The 26873-nt window shown below is 40.3% G+C and overlaps 1 protein-coding gene across 3 annotated transcripts in view; it reads right to left on the bottom strand.

The window, feature by feature from the left end:
- Positions 1-139: 139 nt before the first annotated feature.
- WIPF1 (WAS/WASL interacting protein family member 1) overlaps positions 140-26873 on the bottom strand; it is a 129085-nt gene continuing 102351 nt past the window's right edge. For all 3 annotated transcript variants that reach the window (XM_027557221.1, XM_027557239.1, XM_027557231.1), the window contains exons 3-8: positions 25004-25133; positions 19145-19318; positions 15126-15896; positions 10918-11133; positions 10080-10193; positions 140-3209 (exon numbers count right to left, since the gene is read on the bottom strand). In XM_027557221.1, coding sequence (XP_027413022.1) covers positions 3154-3209; positions 10080-10193; positions 10918-11133; positions 15126-15896; positions 19145-19318; positions 25004-25133 — 1461 coding nt within the window. In that variant the 3' untranslated portion in view covers positions 140-3153. The remainder of the gene's footprint in view (positions 3210-10079; positions 10194-10917; positions 11134-15125; positions 15897-19144; positions 19319-25003; positions 25134-26873) is intronic.

The following is a 26873-nucleotide window of genomic DNA, read 5'->3' as shown; positions in this document are numbered from 1 at the left end:
ATCGCACTAAGTATTTACTTACTCTATGGACCTTTTTCTTCTTTTTTTGTCTGTCTGTACCAGAGTATAAAGCAGAAATCAGACACTTGTTTTCTCACTTATATTTACATAGACAGTACTTAAAATAAAACCCACCAGATGACAGTCTGACCATTCTGCTTTTATTTATTGTCTGGCTAGTTTACAAAGACGCAGGTATGGAGGGTAGGTCCTACCCCACCAGGTAAGCTGTCCTGATGACACAGGTATCCGGATGTGCACGTTTACACAGTGCAGTGGTATGAAAAACATTTCTTCTTTACAGTCCCTCATTATAAATAGGGAGAAATTAATTTCATCATGCCAGAAAATTTTGGGCACTATTTAACAGTCATCACATTTCTGCTACTAAAATAACAAAATTGGTATTACAAATTAAAATATAAAGGCCTAACAGTTTTTACAAATATGCAAATAATCTGCTACTTAGACATAAAAAGTCAATTTCTCTCAAATCACCAAGTAAGGCACCATTGGATTAAACATTTTTCTTGGTTTTTACTAAATAAAATGCATACTGAAATAAATACCGAACACTGAATTTTAATACTGTAATACATTTTCATATAAATGACATGTAAATGTTAAAATACTGTATTGCATCTTGAATACATTTATCTGGAAATTTTATGGGGAAAAACATATGTAAGCTCTGGTTTCAGGGAAGGATGTATTAATTTCTGTTATCTGCTATAGTTAAATATTTTAGCATAGAATTTGTTCAAAGTTTTGGACACAATTAGGTTTCTAAATTTCAAAGAAAGGGTGTACATGTATTAATGGAATATTCACTTAAAAATACATTTTAAAACATCTCTATCCTGGATAAATAGCAACTCTGAGCTGTGACCGTGTTTCAAACTTTAGGATGGTACCTGCAAAGTTGGAATATATAAAGAAATTGGCTATTCTTACTACCCCTTACAAAATTCAGACCCATTTTTTTGGAGTCAGACTTTTCTCTGCCATATTTGCTGGGAGAGTTCAACTCCATCTTTTCTGAAGTGGGTCAACATGCTCTTATCATAGGGATTTTTACTAACTATTGATATCTGATCAAAGAATTCAAAATAAAATGATGCCATATTATCAAAATATTAGAGATTAAAAGCTTTTTTCTGAAAATACCAAGTTTGTTACAGCTTGATTTTTGTTATTCCTTGATTTTCTTTAGGTAAAGGGCCCCAAGTGAATGTATGCAAGACAAACAGAATGGTAGAGAACTAGGGAAAAACCCAAGTTTTCTAATGTATTAATAAGCCCAAGACTTTGGCAAGGAAAGTTATAAAAATACTATATACTCAAATGGGCAACTTCATAATTTATTAGACATCCCATTTATTAGAATTCTAAGTTCTTTTGATTTTATAAAAATGAAACAATTATTCTATAAATATGAGTGCTTCTTTCAAATTTTTCTTTGGATTGATTTCTTGTTAGCATCTCCCAGGAATACATGAATACACTGAAACCATGATACAAAGTTTAGGTAGATATACATATACATATATAGCTGTGAACTTTTAAAAAATAAGTAATGGTAATTTTAAACATAATCAACTATATAAAACATCTAAATGGAAATAATTTTTTCCAAGTCTATAGCTAGATTTAAAAGTCCCAGTAAAGTTTTGTAAACAAAATCATACAAAAAAGGCAAGGCTGGCTCATCCCGATGGTCCTCTGGGGGAGCTTTATTTGCATAGACCCAAGGCAAATGATTCTCCCAGATAGATTCAAAACAAGTTCCCTCCAATTTCCAGCAGCAACCTCTTTCTCTCAACGCCATAGGCATCAGATTTCGAATTTTAGAGTTTTGCCCATCAATTAAAATCTGTTCCCTTCTTCCACATTTCTGATTTGCTACCTTTCCCTGACTTTCCCCCACAACTATGGAGCCTATGAGCCTCCTGCCCTAAGGAACAAGCTGGGCTGGAGAGGCGTGAAGCCACTTGAAATGCATAAGGCAGGAGGCCAACCAACAGGTGAGCTCAAGGAAGCTGGTTCTCAGCTAGAGAGCCCCGACTGGCTTTCAGTTTCTTTTCAATGGCTTTATTCCACATGACTGTAAACCCTAGTAGATCAATTTCTGACCTTGGTACTGTGACGCAACACTTGTATACAGATTTCAAGGGAAGAGGGAAAATAAGGGAGAAAAATCTAAGGAAAACTATTTGCCAAACAAGGGTCCTAACTTTATTTTTAGCTACCTCTTGAATTGCTATAGCTCATCTGGCCTTTTCTGTTTCTGAAACAAGAGGTGTCTGCACTAGGCTCTGTCTTATAGATCTGCACTGTCCAACATGGTAGCCACCAACCATGTGTGGCTACTGAGCACTTGAAATGTGACACGTCCAAATGGAGATGTGTTTCAAGTGTAAAGTACACACTGGAGTTTGAAGACTTAGTACCAAAAATATATATATATATAAAATATCTCATTAAAATTGTTATACTGACTGCAAGTTGAAATGATATTTTGGATATTAGGGTTAAATAAAATATATTAAAATTAATTTCACCTATTTTCCTGTTTTATGTTGCTACTAGAAATTTTAAAATTGTATACCTGGTTCACATTATATTTCTATTGAATAGCTCTGTCCCAGGGCTTACCTCAGACCACCCAAGATTGGACATCTTGTAACTGCAAATATTTTATGTGAGCAACTTGTTTAGGTGGTCTGTGGTTCATGGAAACAGACAGGAGGCCAAACATGAAAAAAAAAAAAAAAGGCATGGAAACAAACAACTCTCAGGGACCTTTATATTGTGGTTTGTAGCAAAAAAGCAGTGAATGTTTGAATTTGGTTGGTTGAAAGCTGGGACACAATTTCATCGCTGCCTACTTGTCACAAAAGCCTGTTGATCCCCAAAGCAGCCAACAGGCTGTAGCTGAAGCAAGCAATAGCTTTAAGGCTATACACAATATAAAAAGCAAGGTGCATACCTTTACTGTGTACGCACCCTACACACACATATTCCCACATCACCTCCCTTCTTCCCTATTGCCATTATGAAGGGAACAAGGGAGGACAGAGGAGGAGGGTGTGCGACTTGGACAGCAACGACAGAAGGAGCTCTGGGGCTTGAGTGTAGAAGAGCAGGCAAGGATCACCTCGGGATGGGAGGCAGGGGTGGAGCACCCCTCTCTCTTCGGTTAGATCCACCTTGATGAAAAATTAGACAAAATACAAACTTTGGTTAGAGAACTTATGTTCTCACTGTAAAACTCAAGAATGGCTGCAAAAGTACCCACGACCCCCCGCCTACCCATGATCAAGGCTGTAAACAACGAGCGCACATGCATGAGAAATGAAAGGGAGAAGTGGGTAAGGACCTGAACAAATTTTACTAGAGAAGGAGGACCTGCCGCTGAACTTGTGGGAAGTTAAAGTTCTTTAAAAATTACTTTTTTTTCTCATCACAAACTTAGTATATGTGATTATACATATATGTATATTATAGATTGAGAAAATATGGATGAGAAAAACAAAACAAAAATTCATTAATGCTTGTACCACCTGGAGATAACCTATAAGGTTATGTGTATATCTGTTCTTTTTCCTTCCAAAAGCAGGATCATTTGAACATTTTTAAGTCATTCTTTATAAATACAATTATTAATGACATATTGCATTTTATTATAGAAGTATCAGTTCAGTTCAGTCGCTCAGTCGTGTCCGACTTTTTGCGAACCCATGAATCGCAGCACGCCAGGCCTCCCTGTCTATCACCAACTCCCAGAGTTCAACCAAACTCACATCCATCGAGCCGGTGATGCCATCCAGCCATCTTATCCTCTGTTGTCCCCTTTTCCTCCTGCCCCCAATCCCTCCCAGCATCAGAGTCTTTTCCAATGAGTCAACTCTTCTCATGAGGTGGCCAAAGTATTGGAGTTTCATTTTTAGCATCATTCCTTCCAGAGAACACCCTGGGCTGATCTCCTTTAGAATGGACTGGTTGGATATCCTAATACTACTATAGTTAATCTAATCAGTTCCCTTTTGTTGGACATTCAGTTATCTTCTCCATTTCTTAATACTGCTTTCCTGATAGCAGCCATCCTAATGAATGTAAAGTGTATTTCATTGTACTTTGATTTGTGTTTTCTTAACCATTAGTGGTGGGATGACTCCAAGATGGTGGAGTAGACAGACGTGCACTCATCTCCTGCAAGAGCTCCAAAATTACAACTCGCTGCTGAACAACCATCGACAAGAGAATGTACGATCCCACCAAAAAAAGTTACTTCAGTATTCTTGCCAGGATAACCCCATGAACAGTATGAAAAGGCAAAAAGATAGGACACTGAAAGATGAACTCCCCAGGTCGGTAGGTGCCCAATATGCTACTGGAGATCAGTGGAGAAATAACTCCAGAAAGAATGAAGGGATGGAGCCAAAGCAAAAGCAACACCCAGCTGTGGATGTGACTGGTGATGGAAATAAAGTCTGATGCTGTCAAGAGCAATATTGCATAGGAACCTGGAATGTTAGGTCCATGCTGCTGCTGCTGCTGCTAAGTCGCTTCAGTCGTGTCCGACTCTGTGCGACCCCGTAGACGGCAGCCCACCAGGCTCCCCCATCCCTGGGATTCTCCAGGCAAGAGCACTGGAGTGGGTTGCCATTTCCTTCTCCAATGCATGAAAGTGAAAAGTGAAAGTGAAGTCGCTCAGTTGTGTCCGACTCCTAGTGAATCAAGGTAAATTGGAAGTGGTCAAGCAAGAGATGGCAAGAGTGAACATCAACATTTCAGGAATCAGCGAACTAAAATGGACTGGAATGGGTGAATTTAACTCAGGTGACCATTGTATCTACTACTGTGGGCAAGAATCCCTTAGAAGAAATGGAGTGGCCACCATAGTCAACAAAAGAGTCTGAAATGCAGTACTTGGATGCAATCTCAAAAATGACAGAATGATCTCTGTTCATTTCCAAGGCAAACCATTCAATATCACAGTAATCCAAGTCTATACTCCAACCAGTAATGCTGAAGAAGCTAGTTGAACAGCTCTATGAAGACCTACAAGACTTTCTAGAACTAATGCCCAAAAAAGATGTCCTTTTCATTATAAGGGACTAGAATGCAAAAGTAGGAAGTCAAAAGATACCTGGAGTAACAAGCAAATTTGGCCTTGGAGTATAAAACGAAGCAGGTCAAAGGCTAACAGTTTTGCCAAGAGAATGCACTGGTCATAGCAAACACCCTCTTTCAACAACACAAGAGAAGACTCTACACATGGACATCACCAGATGGTCAATACTGAAAACAGACTGATTATATTCTTTGCAGCCAAAGATGGAGAAGCTCTATATAGTCAGCAAAAACAAGGAACTGACTGTGGCTCAGATCATGAACTCCTTATTGCCAAATTCAGACTTAAATTGAAGAAAGTAGGGAAAACCACTAGGCCATTCAGGTATGACCTAAATGAAATCCCTTACAATTATACAGTGGAAGTGACAAATAGATTCAAGGGATTAGATTTGATAGAGTGCCTGAAGAACTATGGATGGAGGTTCGTGGCATTGTACAGGAGGCAGTGATCAAGACCATCCCCAAGAAAAAGAAATGCAAAAAGGCAAAATGGTTGTCTGAGGAGGCCTTACAAATTGCTGAGGAAAAGAAGAGCAAAAGGCAAAGGAGAAAAGGAACGATATACCCATTTGAATGCAGAGTTCCAAAGAATAGCAAGGAGAGATAGGGAAGTCTTAATAAGTGAGCAATGCAAAGAAATAGAGGAAAACAACAGAATGGGAAAGACTAGAGAGCTCTTCAAGAAAATTAAAGATACCAAAGGAACATTTCATGCAAAGATGGGCTCAATAACGGACAGAAATGGTATGGACCAAACAGAAGCAGAAGAGATTAAGAAGAGGTGGCAAGAATACACAGAAGAACTGTACAAAAAGATCTTCATGACCCAGATAACCACAATAGTGTGATCACTCATCTACACCCAGACATCCTGGTATGTGAAGTCAAGTGGGCCTTAGGAAGCATCACTACGAACAAAGCTAGTGGAGGTGATGGAATTCCAGTTAAGCTATTTCAAATCCTAAAAGGTGATGTTGTGAAAGTGCTGCATTCAATATGCCAGCAAATTTGGAAAACTCAGCAGTGGCCACAGGACTGGAAAAGGTCAGTTTTCATTCCAATCCCAAAGAAAGCTCAAATGCACCAATGCATTCATTTCACATGCTAGCAAAGTAATGGTCAAAATTCTCCAAGCCAGGCTTCAACAGTATGTGAACTGTGAACTTCCAGATGTTCAAGCTGGATTTAGAAAAGGCAGAGGAACCAGAAATCAAATTGCCAACATCTGCTGGATCATCAAATAAGCAAGAGAGTTCCAGAAAACATCTACTTTTGCTTAATTGACTATGCCAAAGCCTTTGACTATGTGGATCACAACAAACTCTGGAAAATTCTGAAAGAGATGGGAATAGCAGATTACCTGACCTGCCTCCTGGGAAATCTGTGTGCAGGTCAAGAAAGAACAGTTAGAACTGGACATGGAACAACAGACTAGTTCCAAATCGGTAAAGGGGTATGTCAAGGCTATATATTGTTACCCTGCTTATTTAACTTATATGCAGAATACTTTATGAGAAATGCTGGGTTGGATGAAGCACAAGCTGGAATCAAGATTGCTGGGAGAAATATCAATAACCTCAGATATGCAGATGACACCACCCTTATGGCATAAAGTGAAGAAGAACTAAAGAGCCTCTTGATGAATGTGAAAGAGGAGAGTGAAAAAGTTGGCTTAAAACTCAACATTCAGAAAACTAAGATCATGACAGCTGGTCCCATCACTTCATGGCAAATAGATGGGGAAATCACGGAAACAGTGAGAGACTTTATTTTTGGGGGCTCCAAAGTCACTGCAGATGGTGACTGCAGCCATGAAATTAAAAGATGTTTGCTTCTTGGAAGAAAAGCTATGACCAACCTAGACAGCATATTAAAAAGCAGAGATATTACTTTGCCAACAAAGGTCCGGCTAGTCAAAGCTATGCTTTTCCCAGTAGTCATGTGACATTTGGACTCTAAAGAAAGCTGACCACCAAAGAATTGATGCTTTGAACTGTGGTGTTGGAGAAGACTCTTGAGAGTCCCTTGGACTGCAAGGAGATCAAATCAGTCAACCCTAAAGGAAATCAGTCCTGAATATTTATTGGAAGGACTGATGTTAAAGCTGAAACTCCAATACTTTGGCCACCTGATGTGAAGAACTGACTCACTGGAAAAGACCCTGTTGCTAGGAAAGATTGAAGGCAGGAGAAGGGGACGACAGAGGATGAGATGACTGGTTGGCATCACTGACTCTATGAACATGAGTTTGGGTAAGCTCTGGGAGTTGGTGATGGACAGGGAAGCCTGGCATGCTGCAGTCCACGGGGTCACAAAGAGTCAGACGCAACTGAGCGACTGAACTGAACTGAATGATTAGTGATGTTGAGCATCTTTTCATGTGTTTGTTAGCAATCTGTATATCTTCTTTCAAGAAATATCTATTCAAATATTCAACTCATTTTAAAAATTGGGTTTTGTTGTTGAGTTGCAGGAATTCTTTATGTATTCTAGATATTAATCTTTTATCAGATATATGATTTGCAAATATTTTATTTCATTTCATGGGTTGTCTCTTCTCTGTCTTGATGGTGTTCTTTTAAAAACTATGCATATCTTTGGGCTATTAGCACACCATAACTTGGTTTAAAATCCATTCACAACTAAAAAGTTCATTTTTCCCATACACAATTTTTTTGAGGACCTTACAGGTGTCAGGCATAAAGCCAGGTGCTCAGATGCTGTGAGCAGGTCAATCAGGGACTCATGTCAATTAGGTAGGTCTGCTATGGCCACTGTTTTTAGACTCAGGTGGGCTGGCACTGACAAGATTCCTCAGCAGGCAGCCACTTTTCTGACAGAAACCAAAATAGCCCACTTAGGGATTTCTGAGTTAGGACAAATCTCTGACCAAGGGGAGGAGTTAGAGGAAAACACTGGCAGTCCATTATTTCACCTCTTCCTCTTTTTATCCCAACCAGGTCTTTTTTGGGCAGGGACCTGACGAAAGACTGCCTAGATGTAAGCCATCCATCTGTCACGAAGCCCTGACCATCAATTGATAACACTACAAATGGTTAGCACATCGAGGGCTGGCCTTGTGCAGAGCTGCAAGTAGGTTGTGCTATTTAGGGCTGTCTGGGTGCCCTACCAGGGCAGCTCTGCTCGGAGGAAGAGGCAGGTACAGGAGCAGGATAAAACCACTCCACAGCACTTTGTGTTAGAGATACGATCAGTTATATTATAAAATATTAAACATGCTTAATGCTAGAAATATTAAAGGTACAAGAACATTTTTGGAAAGCTGTGGAAATTAATTCACCAATTTAAGAAATATTTTTAAATGCCTACTGTATTTCAAGCTCTGTGCCACTTGCAGAAGACACAGTAGTGAGCAGGGACACAGTTCCAGTCCTCACGGTGCAGACAGTCATGAAGACAGGAGGTAGGGGGAAGGAATGTGTTCAGCTATTAAATTAAAAATCTAAAGGGGCTGGGGAGGATGGTTCTGTTACTGACTTAAATATATAAATAGCACAGATAGGGTGGGGTGAGGAGAGAGCAAACTCAAGAACATTTGTCACATGTGAAGACTTTTTCGCCAAAAATTTCAACCACCAACTCCTGCATGATAATTTTATTACAGTTATGCCTCTTTTACTAGGTATTATCTAGAATTCAGTACTCCACATAACTTTTTCTAGGACTTAAACTGGTCTTTTCAGTAAAATATTCTGTTTACTTTTGGCATTTTTTTTCAGGGAAAATTTTCTATAATATTTTCTAACTCTTTGAGTTCTTCAACAGAGGCACAAGGCAAAATTTGTCCATTTTTAATAACCCACTAGACGTATCTGGTATTGTGTGGTGATACCTAGCACAGCTGTGTCCCTAGCTCTTCCTTTGACCCAAGACTGCCACCTATCATCTCCCCAAAGTCAGTGATTTTGCTTGTAACCAACCTTGACTTCAGCTGATACTAGTCTGCTCTAAAGCTGGGAACCAACCAACCAAAACTTGAGAACTATGTATTAAGAAAGAGTCAGTAGGTTCAGAGTATGTGAAGGAGTTCTGCTGGACAGTGAGCACAAGGCTAGGGATATATGACAGCTGTTTGACATGCTCATACACTTTTTCTCCACACATTTGTGGCTTGGGAGTTTGGTTCTGAAGCTAACATTGTTATAAGACAGAGCCCCATCAAAGATATATGTATATTTCACACTAATTCTTCCTTAGCTGTATAAATTTTTTGTTAAAAAAAATCTAAATGTCCAATAATGGTAAACTAAATTATTATATGCTGACTTGACGGAATCCTGTAAAATAAAAACCAAGGGATAAAATAGGGAAGTATACACTTAGCAATGTTATATAAATTTCATCACCCAAAACTCATATCCTATAACTATATAATCAGAATTAGATAGATAAAAATTAAAGAGAACCTAGTAAAATGAAAATATCTGTTATGCAGAGAGATTATAGGCATACTTAAAATTTTCATGTAATGCTCTGTAAATTTATATTTAAAAGATCAAAACAGTTACAGTGAGGTTTTTTTTTTTTTTTTTATAACTAATGAGACATTCTGCCAGTCTCAAAACTAGCAGGAATAGAAGAGACTCTAACTGTGCCATCTTTAGGAAGATCAAAATGGGGAAAGATTGTCCAAATAACCAAAATAATAAAATTTAACCTACTAGCAAACTAAAAGTATTTTGAACTTATAATGACACATTAAAATAATCGCTTCTCATATGCATTCTGGATGTCTCTATTTTCGTCAATGAACGTAGAAGGAGAGTTTACCATTTAAATGGCTCCAAATCCAGGAGTAATTTCTCGGAAATCTCCCCGCTCCAGACAAAAGACCTGGATTTCCTACACAACCCTCAGTTGTGTGTGACCCAGGCTACTCAAGTATGAAGCCATCTAAAAGCCCTTGTAGAAATACTCACTTCGGCTTTCATTTCTCGCCAGTTTACTGGGATAACTTTTGGTTGTTGGTACATATGGCTCTGGAGGTGGCAAATCAGAAATCGGATGGAAGTAAAATCTGCTTTCCCACTCATCTGAGGGAGAGAAACAAACAGTATCTTCAGTAACAGACAATCTGCTCTAAAGACTAATATAATGAAAGACACAATAAAATAGAACAGCAGAGATCACATCTGGTTTTACATCTAGAAGTTTAGAGAAAAGCCCCAAATGCTACCAATGTCACTGACTACTGCAAATTAAATTACAGTGTCATTTATCACTGTCAGTGATAAAATGTACTGGTCTGCGAATCAAACCAAAGACAGATCCAAGTGACTTTCGCTAGAGTGACTAGGACCCAGCCAGTTCCTCTCAGGAGATGGGGGCTGGGGTTTGGGATACTTTTCTTAATTATTCCTCCCCAGTGGAAAGAGTAACTGATAATAATGACAGGGATAAGCTGCTTAATACCTGCAGGCCATTAGGCCTCAAACCCATAGCAAACTGTCCAGAAAGGTAGGTGATAAGAAAGCAAGCTACAAAAATGGTTCTTTTCAGAATTCTAGAATCTTTGGAAAGTTAACCAAAATGAAACTCAAACAAGGAACAGAGAATAATGATCTGCCTTTTGCAAGGAAAAGGCGATTACTGTTTTTCATTTGAAATCATAGTGGCCCTAGAATGCTTAGATTAGTGCCGTGCAATGTGAACAGTGGAGGTCACACAAACAAGAAACGTTCATGCAAACACACAAACACACCTCCCACTCAGTTGCTGCCCCATTATAGCTTCCCAGGAGCTGGGACCACAGCTTACCTTCACATGAAGAATCTTGGAAGCCGTTTCTAATTGATGTTGATGGTGGAGGTGGGGGAGGTGCCCCAGTGCCAGGCCTTTCGGGAGGAAGGGGAGGCCGGGGCCCACTTCTGGGACTAGAATCTATTCCACTCCTGGACGGCAACTGAGGGGTGGCGGGCAGGGCCCGAGATGTGCTGCCGTTTCTGTTCGTTGGAGGAGGTGGTGGGAGAGGGCCTGAAGACAAAGAAAAATGACATTTATTGCTCTACCTTACATACCATGTTACTACTACCATCAACATGCAGTTACGGAGTGCCTGCTGGATACATGCCCTTTTACTTGAGAAAAGAGAGAAATGGTGGAGACTTCCTAGGAGCTTTAGTCAAGAAATGAGGCACATATAAACACAAAAATGCACAAATGTACACACATGTGGAACAAATGCACACTGATGGCTAACTGGCTATTTGGCTTTGAGTCAGTATTGAGATTGGAGATGATGTAGTTGAGAACAGGTAATCATTTGTTTATAGTGACAACTGTGTACTTTAAAAACATTTAAAATTCCTTATAAACAGCTATTGAACTAGTTTCTGTGACATACTACTTATTAAGTAAATATTTTAAAAATAAGATAGTTATGAACTTATTTTAGGTCTCCAGAGGAATTAACTTTTTAAATGCAGAGTATTATTGCTAATTATACAAGCATGTTTCTGTGATGCATATGATCTATTTCCAGACAGAAGTGGGATCAGGAAACCAAATATCTGCCATCCTGAGATGAGCAGGAGTTCCTTCTTGGTTCTTCCTCTTAATCTGGGGAGGCAGATTAACACAGGGAGTGACAGTCAGCTAATCAATGTGTATGGTTATAAATGCTACTGCAGGACACTGACCCCACACAAGCTGATTATCCTATGGAATTTGATTTCCTGTCTACAAAAGAGCACCTTTCTCACTGCACTGTTGCCAGAAATAGTCAAAAAGCATATAAAAGGAACTTGAGCATTTCTCATGCAAATCAAAATGGCCTTAGTAGTTATGCCTGATTTTCAGCACTGTGTTCCACTAGCAAGATGCTGACATTTTATGTAAACACAACATCTTATGGTGCTATAAGTATAAATATCTTTTGTTAACTACAGATTCAAAATCCAACTAGAGGGCCTTATACTGAATGACCCACCCATGGAAGATATTCCTGCCTGGAAGTCTTGGCTCAGATCCCTAATGGAGGTGGGAGGCACACCTAGCCCTGGTTCATCTCAAGGAGTCTTCAGTGCCCCATCTGGCAGGGTTTATTTATTGCCTGATCTGCTTCTCAAAGCTGGAGTCCCAGTCAGTATAAGTAGATTCATTGGGGGAAGAAGTGGCTCATATGCTGTGGGCTTAAAGGCAGTGGTAGTACTACCTCATACTGTCACTAAATGCAAACTAGACTTCCAATACTATGGGACCTGGTACTGCGTAACCTCATCAACCCCAACATCTCTCTTTAAAAGTAACTGTTCATGTTCCTAACTGTCCAACCTTTTAGCCCCAAGATACAAACCTAGGCAAGCATAACAGAAAAGAAAACAGATTTCTATTTCCTGCTGGCAGCATAATAATAAAAACGATCATTGACTCTTGTGAGTTTCTTGGACTGCAAGGAGATCCAACCAGTCCATCCTAAAGGAAATCAGTCCTGAATATTCATTTGAAGGACTGATGCTGAAACTCCAATACTTTGGCCACCTGCGGTGAAGAACTGACTCATTTGAAACGACCCTGATGCTGGGAAAGATTAAAGGCAGGAGGAGAAGGGGACGTCAGAGGACGAGATGGTTGGATGGCATCACTGACTCAATGGACATGAGTTTGAGTAAACTCCAGGAGTTGGTGATGGACAGGAAGGCCTGATGTGCTGCAGTCCATGGGGTCGCAAAGAGTCAGACAAGACTGAGCAACTGAACTGAACTACATGCAGGGAAATAAGACAACTACTTTACACACTTGTCTCATTTAATTCTGATGATAACCCTGAGGAGTGTCAGGATAGCAGGCAAGGCCTCAGAAATACTGGAAGATTAAAACCTCAAGTCAGGAAGCTAGTGAATGCAAGAATAGGATATGACTCCATTCTGTCAAATTCTAAAGCACTCCCTTAACAATGAAGCCAAACCTCCTCTGAAAATATAGATGGCCCTTGACAACTACTCATAGGTTCCCTGTGGAAACGTAAATTGGTGGGTATTTTTAGAGGCCTATTTGGCAATACCTATGAAATCCATAGTTTACTAGGCATATCCATTGTCCTAGAAATCCCATTCCTAGAAATTTTTCCAAAAGAAATACACAGAGGTGTGCACAAATATTTAGCTCTAAGAATGTATCTCTGAATTATCTGCAACAGCAAAACTCTAGAGATGGCCTGTATGAACACATTGACTAATAAATAAGCCAAGGTACTCATGTGGGATTTAATATTATGCAGCCATTATAAGTCAGGTTGTAAAAGAACAGTTAATCATATCAAGAAAATGTTAGTGAGATACTGTTAAATAAAAGCAAATTAGCCAACTGATACTGATTTTGCAAACTTTGATATACATGCATTTAAAAAAGGGTATCTAAAAAATGTTACATCTAAATGTTGGTGATGGCAGAATTATAGATGATTTTTATTTTCTTTTATTCTTTTATGCATTTCTATAATAAATAGGTATGACTTATGTAATTGAAAGAAACAACAAATATGTATCACTGCCTATCCTACTTTGGGGAATATTTAATCTGTTGATTCAGTCATTTGGTAGAAGAAGATAGCTCCTCAACCACGCTGGGGGTTTTGGATAATGAGAAAACAACACACTTCATTCATCTGACTGTTGTTCTTATTTGTTCTCTGAAGCATCCTTAATGAGATGACACCGTGTCTAGACTGAATAGACTAGCCACTTTTTGTATTTGTAGCTGACTCTCCCTGGCAAAGTGGTTTGAAGGAGTGGTTCTCAAACTTTGTGACACGTTACAGTCACTGGGGAGCTCCCTCATATCCTGGTGCCCAGTTTTCAACCCAGACAAATCAAACCAGAAACCCTGGGGTAAAAACCCAGGCATCATCATTTTTAAAGCTCACCAGGTGATTCCAGTATGTGGTCAAGTTTGAGGATTACTGGTGAAAAAATGGTGTTTATTAGGTTCTTGATGTCAGAGCAAGAAAAGTCAGTCAGCTTCTCACAGAAAAAAATGACCCATTTCCAAACATCCATACAATTTAACATGTATGGTTAAATTTAAAAATGAGGTAACTTTTTAATCTGTCAATAACCAACAGAAAACAAAAAAGCAACTATCACAAGTAGGAGAGAGATACAAACTCCTCACACTTCGTATACTGTGAAGGTTCTGCCCTTAGATCCAGGTTTCTCAGCCCTGGGTGTGGACACAGAAGGGCTTCAGTAGGTCCTCAACCATGAAACAGCAGGCAAATTGAGTTTATGCTTATGAGCATTTTTATGGAGAGAAGGTGGCCTTATAGGCCTTATACCTTTACCTAACTCTACAAGGGATCTCTGTGCCCAAGACATGAACAGATAGCAAAATGGACTCTGCTGTGACTTTACTGAGCATGGAAGTGGCCTCAAAGCTTGACCAATGAAGAGAAGTAGTACAGAAGTTCACTTGCTCTTAAACTGCCCTTCTTGGAATAATGGGCCCTCCTGCTGGAGATGGGAATTTAGTTCCCATCACTTTCACTTTTCACTTTCATGCATTGGAGAAGGCAATGGCAACCCACTCCAGTGTTCTTGCCTGGAGAATCCCAGGGAAGGGGGAGCCTGGTGGGCTGCCCTCTATGGGGTCATACAGTGGGACACGACTGAAGCGACTTAGCAGCAGCAGCAGCAAGACAGCAGAAATTCCCTTCCAGGAGAGGAGGCAGAACTTCAGATGGAAGGTGAGTTGCCTATTCTTAATTTAACTCACTTGGGATCATTTCACTTCATTAGTTACACAGTCACCTCACTTTTAAAACATGGACAGAAATATTGGCCTGCACTCTCCTCAGAGATTTAAGGGAGGTCAAGAGGAAGTCACATGGGCTATGTGTCTTCAAAGGTCAGAGCAGTCTGAGGGTTCATTGAAGCCCTTGTCAGGCTCCCCTCCTCTGAGCTTGATGGTGACATGTGGGCTGGCTGGGAGGCAGGGGAACAGCTCACCGCGGTCCGATCTGGCCATACCTGATCTGCCCGGTGGGTCCCTCACCGGAGGAGGGGGTCTCTCACTGGGCGGGGGTGGAAGAGGGCCCGACCGTCCTGATGAAGGTAAAGGAGGCGCCGACGACGACAGGGACACGTTCCTCTGCGGGAGCCTCGGGATTTCGTCGCCACTGCCGCTGGACACGGGGGGCAGCGGAGGAGGGCCCGGCCGGCTGGGGGGCGGAGGCGGCGGGGCCTGCGAGGAGGAGGACGGCCGCGGGGTGGACGGCACCGGGGGCTTGCTGTTCTGAGGGGGAGGCAGCGGCACCGACTCCCTGTGGATGGAGGGTCTGTTGCCCACCGGAGGAGGCGGAGGAGGGGGCTTGTCATCCAAGGCCCTGCTCGGAGTAGGAGGCAGGGGAGGCCTAGTGGAGAAAGGCGTGGAGGAGCCTGAGGGGGTGTGACGGATGGAGCCTCCTCCGAAAGCAGCACCTCGGTTTCCGGGGAAAGGGGGAGGGGTCAGCCCAGGACTGGACTGCCGGGGAGCCCCCAGCACTAGGGGGGTCCCCCGGTTGTGCAGACTTGACTGACTGGGTCTTGGAGTATTAGGCACTGGAGGGGGGATGTTATCAGGCTTTGCGCCCACTTCGGGTCTCGGGGGAGGCATTCGGTTCCTCTGAGGCTCTGGGGGTCCGCTTCTGTGGCCTGCAGGAGGCACAGGGAACCTCCCTGGGCCGCTTGGGGGTGTGAAAGGTTTGGCGGATGTGGCTCTTCCTCCTGGTGGCAAGATTGGAGGTCGGCTTCCTCCGGACTCTGAAGAACAGGAAAAAAGCCGGAAAGTTAGGACCCTGAAAGGAAGTCAGAGAACTAGAGTATATTGCCAGCTACTGGAAGCCCTTTCCTAGATGCTGTAAACTACAGGAAACTATTATTTATATAAATGGGGCTTCAGTGTGTCCTTCCTGGAGGCAGAGCAATAGATCACAGGTCTCTGTTTTTTTTTCTAGTCCCAGATTCTACAACCCATCAGCTTTCAAAGGGATTCTGGAGCACTCTCTTGGAATTTTGGATGGACAAAAACCAGGATGATGTTGGTAAGAGTTCTGGAGAGATCGCTGTTCATTACAAGAGGTCACGAACAGAATGGGACTGCTACCGGTGGTTTCTGCTAAGGATTTTCTTTTCTCCCCATCACTATCCCAGTCCTCCCACCCTGTATCTCACATTTGAAAAATAATTTAGCCATCTTAGGTGAAGTTATCCCAATATAAGTTTCTATATGGGAGGGCTTACCTAGCCCCTTTGTAAAGAAATGTGCAAGAGAGGATGGGAAAAATATAATGGAAGAATTATGGCTGAAATAAGAAACTGAAAAGGAAAAAAGAAGCTGTTAAAGTTTAATTGAAAGAGCTGACACCAGGAAGTGGTCTTAATCTGGAAACAAGTAGGCAACTATACAGTTTTTTCCCTAGTAGGTCGTTCCACTTCAATAATATAGGACAGAACCACCCTACTAAATAATTAATGTTCGACTGCTTTGGTTCAACAAAGGGCAGAACTAAAGAGGAACCAAAGTTATGGAAAAATTCAAATCACTACTGCACAGTCCCTTGCAACCCAAACTAATCTTTAAAAAATGCTTAGCCTGAAAACTCCTACCAGTTCAAACATGCACCAGTTATTTATTGAGTACCTGCTATACTATAAACCAACCATTATTCTAGATGCTAGAGGCAGAGGAGTAAACAAAATAGAAACAATCCAGTTCTCTTGTAGTTTATGTTCTTATGGGGGAGATGAACAAAAACCCGGTACACATAAATATTTTCAGATCATTATAAGTACTAAAAAGAAACTACAATAGGCTGATGACATGGAGAGTGCTAGAGAGGCCAGGATAGGTGGAAATGGCTGGGGATGGCTCCTCTGGGGATGTGACATTTGGTGACATTTTCCAAGGCCAGGCATGGAAAGGAGGAAGAGAGGTGCTTCAAATGGAGTGTCAGCAGGTACAGAGGCCCTGAGGTGGAAGTAAGCTTAAGTGAAAAAAACCAAGGCTCATATTCCAGGGACACAGTGAGCACAGAGGAGAACACTGTCAAATGCAGCCTGAGTAGTCAGCAGAAGCCGGGTGATAAAGAGCCTTGTAGGCCAAAAGGAGTTCAGATTTCACCCAAAAGTCCAATGAGAAACATTTGGCTGGATTTATACAGTGGAGTAATGTGAACTCTAGAGAGAATTTTTTGTTTTGACTTTAGCACTAGAAATTAGTTATATTTTCCTTGGCTGTGTGGTATGTTTCTATGTCACCAACTTGTGATAAGTTTTATCTTCAAAGTTTGGAGTAAAGTGAAAGAAAGTGAAAGTGAAAGTCGCTCGGTTGTGTCCAACTCTTTGTAACCCATGGACTATACAGTCCAGGGAATTCTCCAGGCCAGAATACTGGAATGTGTAGCCCTTCCCTTCTCCGGGCGATATTCCCAACCCAGGGATTGAATCCAGGTCTCCCACATTGCAGGTGGATTCTTTACCAGCTGGGCAACAAGGGAAGCCCAAGAATACCAGAGTGGGTAGCCTATCCCTTCTTCAGTGGATCTTCCCAACTCAGAAATTGAACCAGGGTCTCCTGCACTGCAGGTGGATTCTTTACCAACTGAGGTATCAGGGAAGCCCTAAAGGTACAGTTATTATGCAGATCTACATCTACATGTATGACCCAATATGCAAATTGTATACTGTGAAAGTATACACTTCTGGTACACCATTTTGTGCACTAACTTCAATTCCATCTTCATTTAATTATTTTACTTCCAGTTGTCTCTTGCCTAAATTTCCTCACTTACTATTAGAGTACTGAATGTATGCATATGTCTGCTGCCTCAAGACCTTTCAGCAGGTTTTAAATATACAAATTTTAAATGCAGGCCTAGTAAGAAGGCAATGGCACCCCACTCCAGTACTCTTGCCTGGAAAATCCCATGGATGGAGGGGCCTGGAAGGCTGCAGTCCATGGGGGCGCTAAGGGTCGGGCACGACTGAGTGACTTCACTTTCACTTTTCCCTTTCATGCATTGGAGAAGGAAATGGCAACCCACTCCAGTGTTCTTGGCTGGAGAATCCCAGGGACGGGGGAGCCTGGTGGGCTGCTGTCTATGGGGTCGCACAGAGTCGGACACGACTGAAGCGACTTAGCAGCAGCAGCAGCAGTAAGATAAAATGTCTTTTATTAGTGAGTCTCCCTCTAGATTTTGACAATCCAAAACTAAAATAGTCAGCTAACGCTGAGGATTCAGTGCCTATATTTTCATGTGAATGTGAGAATTTCCCAGTGACATTTTAAAAGACCATAGAATTAAAAATAAAATTCTTCTAGCACAGTAAACATTAAAAAATAAAATTTCATGGAAAAATTTCTTGAGTTTCTGTCACAATCAGGGGAGAGCTTCACACACTCTGTAAGGTTTTTAATTTAGGCATGACCAGGTTCAACTTTTCTTTCTGCCATTCTGTTCATAACATTCCTGTAGGACCCATTTCCATGGCTTCCTGCAGAGAATACTAGAATCGCTGGCCCTGAAATGGCAAATGTCTGTCAGGCAAAATGCCTTTTTAGATTTTGTGAGATATGTAATTATATTCCATATGACATGCTCCACTGTGTGTTTGAAAAGAGACTCACAAGTATTTACTCCACTAGACAGCTAGGTCAGGCTACCTCACAAAGAAAGCTGAATCTGCCATGTCACCAGACAGAGTTTCCAGGGGTGGCTCTCATTTGCTCCTTCCTTTTCTTTCCAATCTAGCTCACCCGTTAGAAAAGTACAAAAAAGTACAAGTTTCCCCAAGGATACTGGGCAAATATTTTACAGCTCGATGGAGCTGTCTGATCCTGATTTAAAAAGAAAAAACGATGCTAAATAGAGTCCCTTTTATAAAACAGTTAGCATTTCAAGCAATCTAAAATGTTTTAAAGGGCATAGTGCCTCAGAGGGGATGCCAAATCTCAAACCGCCAGATTGCGCCTTGTCTTCGGTTAACTAAGGAAAGGAAATGCTCTTTACCATTCTCCCTGTTGGCTGTGGATCTCAGCTTCGGCATTCCAGCCTGGAACAGTCCTCCCAAACCGGGTGGTCCACCTCCGCCAAAATTTCCACCACCTCCTCCTCCGCCACCTCCAGCATAGCTGCCGCCGCCACCACCACCACCGCCGCCGCCAGCAGCAGCTCCTTTGGGTTCTGTAGAAGGAAGAAGACACATTCTTTTCACATGTATGAAGACACTGCCTGAGAACTTCACCAGTCCTGGCCCAAGTAAACAATGATACAGCAGGAAGCTGGCTGACCCTAAGCCCATGGTGGACAACTGGGATTTCATTAAAGGGTAGGATTTTAAGGACTCACCCTATTTCCAGTCAGAAGAGCAGAGGTTCTTTCTACTCCAGGGCTATCTCAAGCCCTGTGGTGGAAGAATCAGCAATAGATAATGTCTTTCCTCTACCTGGCTCACTGCCATATGAATTAATAATATCTATTTGTTCTGTATCAGAAGATTTGGCAAATAAACGTATCTTCAAAGAAAGAATGTGTTAAGGGAGGAGAAGATGCAATAAAAGGTGAGAAGAAAGGAACAGGTAAAAATAGAAGAAAGTAAAATATCCCATAATTTTGCTTCATGGAAATACCCGCTGTTTTTGTATATTTTTTCCCCTGCCAGTTTTTTCACTGTATACACTTTTTTTTCTTAAAATCAAGACCAAATTCACTACATAGTTTTTAGTTTGCTTTTTTCACTCAATATTGTTAGCATTTCCCATGTTATTAAATATTCTCTGAAAACATGAGTTTAAAGGATTGCATTGTGTTTTAGAACATGAATGTGCTGTAATTTATTTAACCATTTACTTATTTGATGGCCTTTCAGGTTGATTTCAATTTTTTAATATCATAAAACCCAACAGTAGACTTTAACATTTTAAAAATTCTTCGCAACTTGAGACAATGTAAAGATTGTTTCATTTTGCATTTGTTGCCAAAAAAAAAATTGTGAAAGATTCTGAAATGGGCAGACCAACAAAAAGGGAAAAGAAGAAGAAAGAAAAGGATTACCAAGTATCCAGTTAGCCTTCTGGGTCATTTCCCATTGCCTTTGAGTTAGTCTATAACTCTGTAAGTTGTAGAAAACTGAAAATAATGCGTATTTGTCCATAGAAATGCATATTGGCTGTGTTCAGTGTAATTCAACTGATTATTGACCTATTTTACACCTATTTGCAAATTCATTTCAACACTCACCTGCTTGCATATGTGTGGTACTTATAATTCTCCTTTGAATTGATAATATCATATTGGTTCCCTCATTAAATTAATGAGCTAAAGAAAATATTTGATATATGTTTATTTTATATCCATATTACAGCCATGATTTTACCCTCTTAATAAAACTATCTCTTAACAATTTATGTATGTATATTTTATGAGGCTAGTGAGTGAGTGAAGTCACTCAGTCGTGTCCGACTCTTTGCGACCACAAAGAGTTGCAGGCAGACACTTTAACCTCTGAGCTACCAGGAGTACTGTTTAAAGTTCTACCCCTGGAAAACCTTGTTGAGTCTTTGATAAGTATTACATGATATCTACACAATAATCTGAGAGAACTGACACTTTTATGATATTTAGACTTTATAGAAACATGCTATGTTTTCCCATGTGTTCTGATTCATTCAGTGAAATTTTATAATTTTTGTAATGAGAGTCACCCATATTTCTTTCAGGGTTACTTCATATACATTTTTGTTGAAATGATGAATGTTTTTGCTACTATAGTTTGGATATGGTTATTATTGGCATCAGGAAATTTCATTTGATATCTAATAAATCACTTTGCATTTTCAAAATTAAAATGTATTAATTTTTTACCTTGGATTTTCTGAGCTTCTCTGATGGCTCAGATGGTAAAGATTCTGCCTGCAATGCAGGAGGCCTGGGTTCAATCCCTGGATCAGGAAGACCTCCTGGAGAAGGGCATGGCAACCCACTCCAGTATTCTTGCCTGGAGAATCCCCATGGACAGAGGAGTCTGGTGGGCACAGTGCATGGGTCACAAAGAGTTGGACACAACTGAGTGACTAACACTTTCCTTTGGATTTTCTAATAGACAAATGGTCTGCAAATCACAAAGGTTTTACCTCCTCTTTTCTAACAGTTGTATATCTTATTTCTCTTTTATATAAGAAATTACTTAGATGACTGAGTTTCCATAATAAGGTTATTAATGTTTTATTAATTTAAAGATGGTTTATTTTAAAATAATTATAAAGAATAAATATACATTATATATTTATCTTAAAAGTAAATTATTAATGTCACTAGTACTATAAAACTAAGTAAATAATATTTTGCTTTTAATGAAAATTACTCTAAATGTAATGTCTAAATGTAAATGTCATTTACTCTAGAGTGAATGACATTTACTCTAATGTTTCAAAGTTACATATTGAATGTTGGTTTGAAATAACTTTTTTCTTCTAAATATTCATAGTTAGCAAGGATCGTTCCACTCTGGGTTTTTAAGACTATTTTTATAGCATGGAATATTATTAAATGCCTATTTAGGATTTACTGAGATCATTATATAGTTTTCCTTATTTGGTATGATGGATATATGGACTTTCTAACATTAAAAATGAGATAAACCCTGGTCTTGGTAAATTATAAAATTATTATTTTTTAATACTGTATACTACTGAACTAGAGTCTTTGGGTTTTTAGTGTCCTTTCATCTATGATCATAAGTGGTCTATACGTAGTAGGGTTTCTTAACCTTGGAACTACTGACATTTTGGGTCAGATAATTCTTTGTCGTGAGTTCTCTGTTATTCTCTGTAGAATGTTTACAGCATCCCTGGCCTCTGCCCACTAGATGTCAGTAGGAACCCCTCCCTCAAGTTGTAGTAACTAAAAATGCCATTAGGCATTGCCACATGTCCCCTGAGACATTGATACACAGCTGCCTTTGTCATGTTTTGATATTAGGATCATGTTAGTCTCATTACACCTATCAGGTAGCTTTCCTGTCTGTGTTTAGGGATGATTTATATAGTGTTTGAATTAGCTATGTCTTAAAATCTGAATTTTCTGATAAAAATTATCTGGCTCTAAAGCTTTGTAGAGAAAAAGTAATTTGATAAAGTTTTCAACTTTTCCCTTGTTCATTGAGGCTTCATGAGTGATTTCTGGTAAATCTGTACTTTTCTTAAAAAATTAAGATTTCAAAATGTTTTAGCATATAACTTCATTGTCACATCCTTAATTTTAGAAAATCTGCTTTGAATCATTTATTTAATCTGCTTTCTGAGCTCTGTTTTATTCATTGATGTTTTCTTTTTTTCTGGATTAGATTTATTGTAAGTCTGTGTTGGCTCTGTACCTTTTCTAGGTGTAAGACTTTCTGGGATACTGATGGGAACTCTGCTAATAGAATAAACAATCTGATAATGAGCTCTCAAGAATTACTTCACACAATAAAATATATCAAATTAGAATCACAGTTTCTGGATGTGTGTGTAAAATTGCTTCCATATAAAATTTAAAATTTTTACTAATTTTAATTATTGCCAGTAATATGAATAATGTCCTTGTCATTCAAATGTTATTCACTGATGAATGAAACATTTTGGAATACTACAGTTCATAGGACACCTTTACCTGGTATGGAACATTCAAAAAGAATGATGTACTGTTCTAACAGACATCATACATTAGTGTTCTTAACTCGCAGCATTTGTGCTGCCTTCAGATAGGGAAACTAAACTAGCCTCTGAGGTTAGCTAACTGGTCACTTTGTTAGCATTAAATTAAATTTCAGGACAAGGCTGACCTCAACATGCATAACCATGGTCAACATTTTAACATAGAGCCCAGGGAGGTTTTACCTGCAAACAATACAAAACCATGGATGAACTTTGCCACTTGTAAAGAGCTTGAGACAACAGTATTAGTGTCCAATTAAGTTCCTGGACAACGAGGGCATGCGTTGGTTTGCATCTGGTGTCCACAAAGCCCAGTGCATTCTTAAACAGCTGAAAGGGAGAACTAACACTTATTTCCATTTTAATGAGAGAAGTGTATCTTGAAGAATATAATGAATTTCCACTAGTGGATTCAGAACTAGGCCCCAGACAGTCCATTCTCCTTCAACATCTAGGGACTTCACATCTACCTCTCCAGAGTCTGAGCTCCCTCTCATAGTGAGAGAACCACTGGGCTCTGTTCTGGAGGTTGGCAGTTTGCAGACAGAGTTCCTCTAGCCCCATAGCAGGCACCACGATTCAGTGGCATTGGATGTAGGCTCCCCAGACAGAACTGCCTGGGCTGGGCAACCCCCAGGGAGAAACTTGTGACAAAGATAAGGAAAACTAAGGGACTGATTATACAATAACCATACCATTTTGTGGGCATTTTATCCATTATAGATAAGAGTTTGTTGAAAGTCAAAGACCCCCTAGTTTCACTGAAGTGGGGTGCATTCTGATCTGTACCACCCTGCCCAGTAACAGAGCAGCACTCAAAGGCCTTTGTCATGACATTTCTCTTTCTACCTTCTTCCCACACCAGTGTTCTCACCTAACTCTCATCTTTCTCTTCTACCCATTAGGATTCCCTGGTAGCTCAGCTGGTAAAGAACCTGCCTGTAATGCAGGAAGACCCCAGTTCAATTCTCAGGTCGAGAAGATCTGCTGGAGAAGGGGTAGGCCACCCACTCCAGTGTTCTTGGGCTTCCCCGGTGGCTCAGCTGGTAAAGAATCCACTTGCAATGTGGGAGACCTGGGTTTTATCCCTGGGTTGGGAAGATCCCCCAGAGAAGGGAACGGCTACTCACTCCAGTATTCTGGTCTGGAGAATTCCCTGGACTAAAGTCCATGGGGCTGCAAAGAGTCAGATACGACTGAGTGACTTTCACTTTCACATCTCATAATTCTCATCTTTCTCTTCTACTTATTAGGCACTTTTCCTTGAAACTCTTCCTAAGCTCTTCTAATCCTCCAGTCGGCTAAAATCCTACATCATTATTCTCTTGTCTACAAAGCTCCCTCTGGTGATTTTTGGGCAGTCTATTTTCTATTGAGTCCAAGTGGGATCCATAGTCTAGGACAAATTCTGGGCATCGCTGGCTGGCAGTGGAAATGTCTAGGAGTGCAAGGAGATAGTCTTGAGGCCTGATAATTAACTTCTGGTAGATTCTAGTCATCTGTAATGTTTCATTCTGTTGTAAATGTTAATAAGTAGCCCTGTATGGTAGGTGCTTATTTGTTTATACATACCCTATCTTGTTCCAGGAAGTAGCTCAGATTTATGATGGATATAAGCAAAGTTGTGACCTCATTTCCTCTCTCTCCAACCTCCTAATAATCATATCTGTACACGTGAATTATACATTCCAGGCAACATAACACTCTCATAAGCACTGTCTCATTTGATGCTCACAACAAACATGTGAGGGCAGTGAAACAGCTATTATCTCCATTTTACAAATGGAGACAAAGGGTTGAAGATGGTCAGGGTTTAAATCTACATCCTTTGATTCCAAGACTAGGGCTCTTTCCATATTTCATGCTGCCTTTTGCTCTGTGGTAAGACAAGGGGTTAATTTCCAGAAAGTGTTGTAAAGTGTTGTGAATAATTCAGAGAATCACTGCTGTGTGTGTCTTGGACAAAGAATTATTATACTGGCTTCCTGCAGCATTAGAGGGAACCCAGGCCAGAGCCATGGCCTACAATGAATGATACAGTCCCTTATTCTGCTAGCTTCACAGCTGTTGTTAACCAGGAAAAAAAAAAAAAAACTTTTTTGGTGGGAAGGGTAGGGTTGATTGTTAGGTCATAAACCACTTATCTCCATGGAAAATAACTTTTTTTACTTACTGTCCAATATTGGTGCACTTCTGTCATTGGTGACTGTCTTCTTTAGTTTCTTCCCTTTGCTGATGTCAGAGAGCAGAGCATTTCTCCCAGCCTGCTCTGACTTACTCAAGGAAGGCTTTTCTGTATTGGCCTGAAAGGAAACCATGCAAACACGTATTCATCTTCTGAATTAACATCATGTACTACAGCACTCAGTGGGAACAGCTAGAGTATTGGAAGCTTGTTATTAAGGTTCTTGGCAATAGGCTGTAAATTCTCCACAAGTTTTAGACCCGATGTCATTCTTTTTAAGATCCAGACATTTGGGAGCAGATGCAGCAATAAATTACATTCATTTTTCATGCAGGAAGAGTCAGTCCCTGATCAAAGTCTCTGAAAATTCAGACCACAGTCTGGCGGTAACTGACAGAGCCAGGGTTGGGTGGCTAGAGACGAGAAGGGAATTTTAAGTCTGAGAGGAATCCGCAGGATTCTGTGAGGCTTCATCCTCTAGAATGTTCTCTGATGAATATATTCTCTTTCCTGTCTTTTGGAACTAACCTGGTACAAGAGGAAAACTGCTTTTAGTAAAAAGGGTCAGCTGTATTTTTTTAATCCACCAAAATTTTAGAAAATTAATTCCCTCTGGTTACATTGCCAGATAATTTTTTCTTTTTAATTTAAGGCAGATTGGAGGTATAATACATATAGTTTTTACATTTTACATATAGTAAAATCACCCTTTTAGTGTAAAGTCCTGTGAATTCTGACAAACTTATACAATCATGTAGCCATCAAGATACACAACATTTCCTTTACTTTCCAAACTCCCTTCATATCCTTCTGGCCTAAGGGGTTCCTCATGTGTAATCCCTTTTTACAAATTGTTTATTTTTTAATTCTTTTCCACTATGGTTTATTACAGGATATTAAATATAGTTCCCTAATCCTTTTGAAAGCTTACCTCCCAGAGGCTGCACAGTAGACAAAGGTGCTACTTTAAAACCTTTGGGTATTTTCTATGATTTCAGAATTTTGGGGAAAGTTCCTTACTGTGAAACTAGGATCTTGTTTTTCCAGAATTCTTTTGAGGAGCAGGGACAATAAGAGCCCAGCAAATGGACTCAGAAGTAGGCGTGTGCCTGTGTCTGTCACACTTGGAAACTGGCTTGGTCTGGCCTGGTCCCAGGCAGAGTCGTCTTCCCCAAATCCAGAGGTGCTTCTGGCAGGCCTGAGAGTCCTTCGATGGACTCTGAAAGGCTCTGACTTCAGATGTGCCAGGAAAGGCCACAGGGAGGAAACCTGGGCAAGTGTAGCTTGATACCTGACCCAGCTGTTTATTATAGTTAGAGGCAGAGGGAGAGCGCAGAAAACCCTGAAGCAGGTTGAACAGAAATCTCTGTGTTAAGCTGAAAGGGTCTTAAAATAATTAAGGTATTACTTGCTCATGATAATAACAGCTAACGTTTACATAGCTTTTACTATGGATCAGGAATCGTTTTTAGCATTTTATGTATATTAGTTCATTCGGTCCTCATCAACCCTGTGAGTTTATAGAGTCAAGGAAACTAAGGCACAGGGAAGTTAAATCATCGCTCGGGTCACCCAGCTCCTAAGAGAAGGAGCTCGGATTAAAAGCCTGGCAGCCTGGCTCCAGAGCCCAAGAGCCTGAGAGAAGGATGAACATGGGGTCCCGAATGCCTCTTCCCCAGATTGGGAAGATATTAAAGAGTACAAACTTGCAACTAAAAGATGACTAAGCTCTGGAGATACAACTGCACAGCATAGTTATTAAAGTTAACAGTGCTGTATTATGCACTTCAAAGCTGTTAAGAGACCAGAACTTAAATGTTCTCACCACAAAAAAGAAATAATAATTATGTGATGTAAT

The sequence above is a fragment of the Bos indicus x Bos taurus genome, chromosome 2 (genome assembly GCF_003369695.1).
Source record: "Bos indicus x Bos taurus breed Angus x Brahman F1 hybrid chromosome 2, Bos_hybrid_MaternalHap_v2.0, whole genome shotgun sequence".
In the NCBI taxonomy this organism is placed as follows: Eukaryota; Metazoa; Chordata; class Mammalia; order Artiodactyla; family Bovidae; genus Bos; species Bos indicus x Bos taurus.
This window is presented reverse-complemented; position numbering and strand designations above follow the sequence as displayed.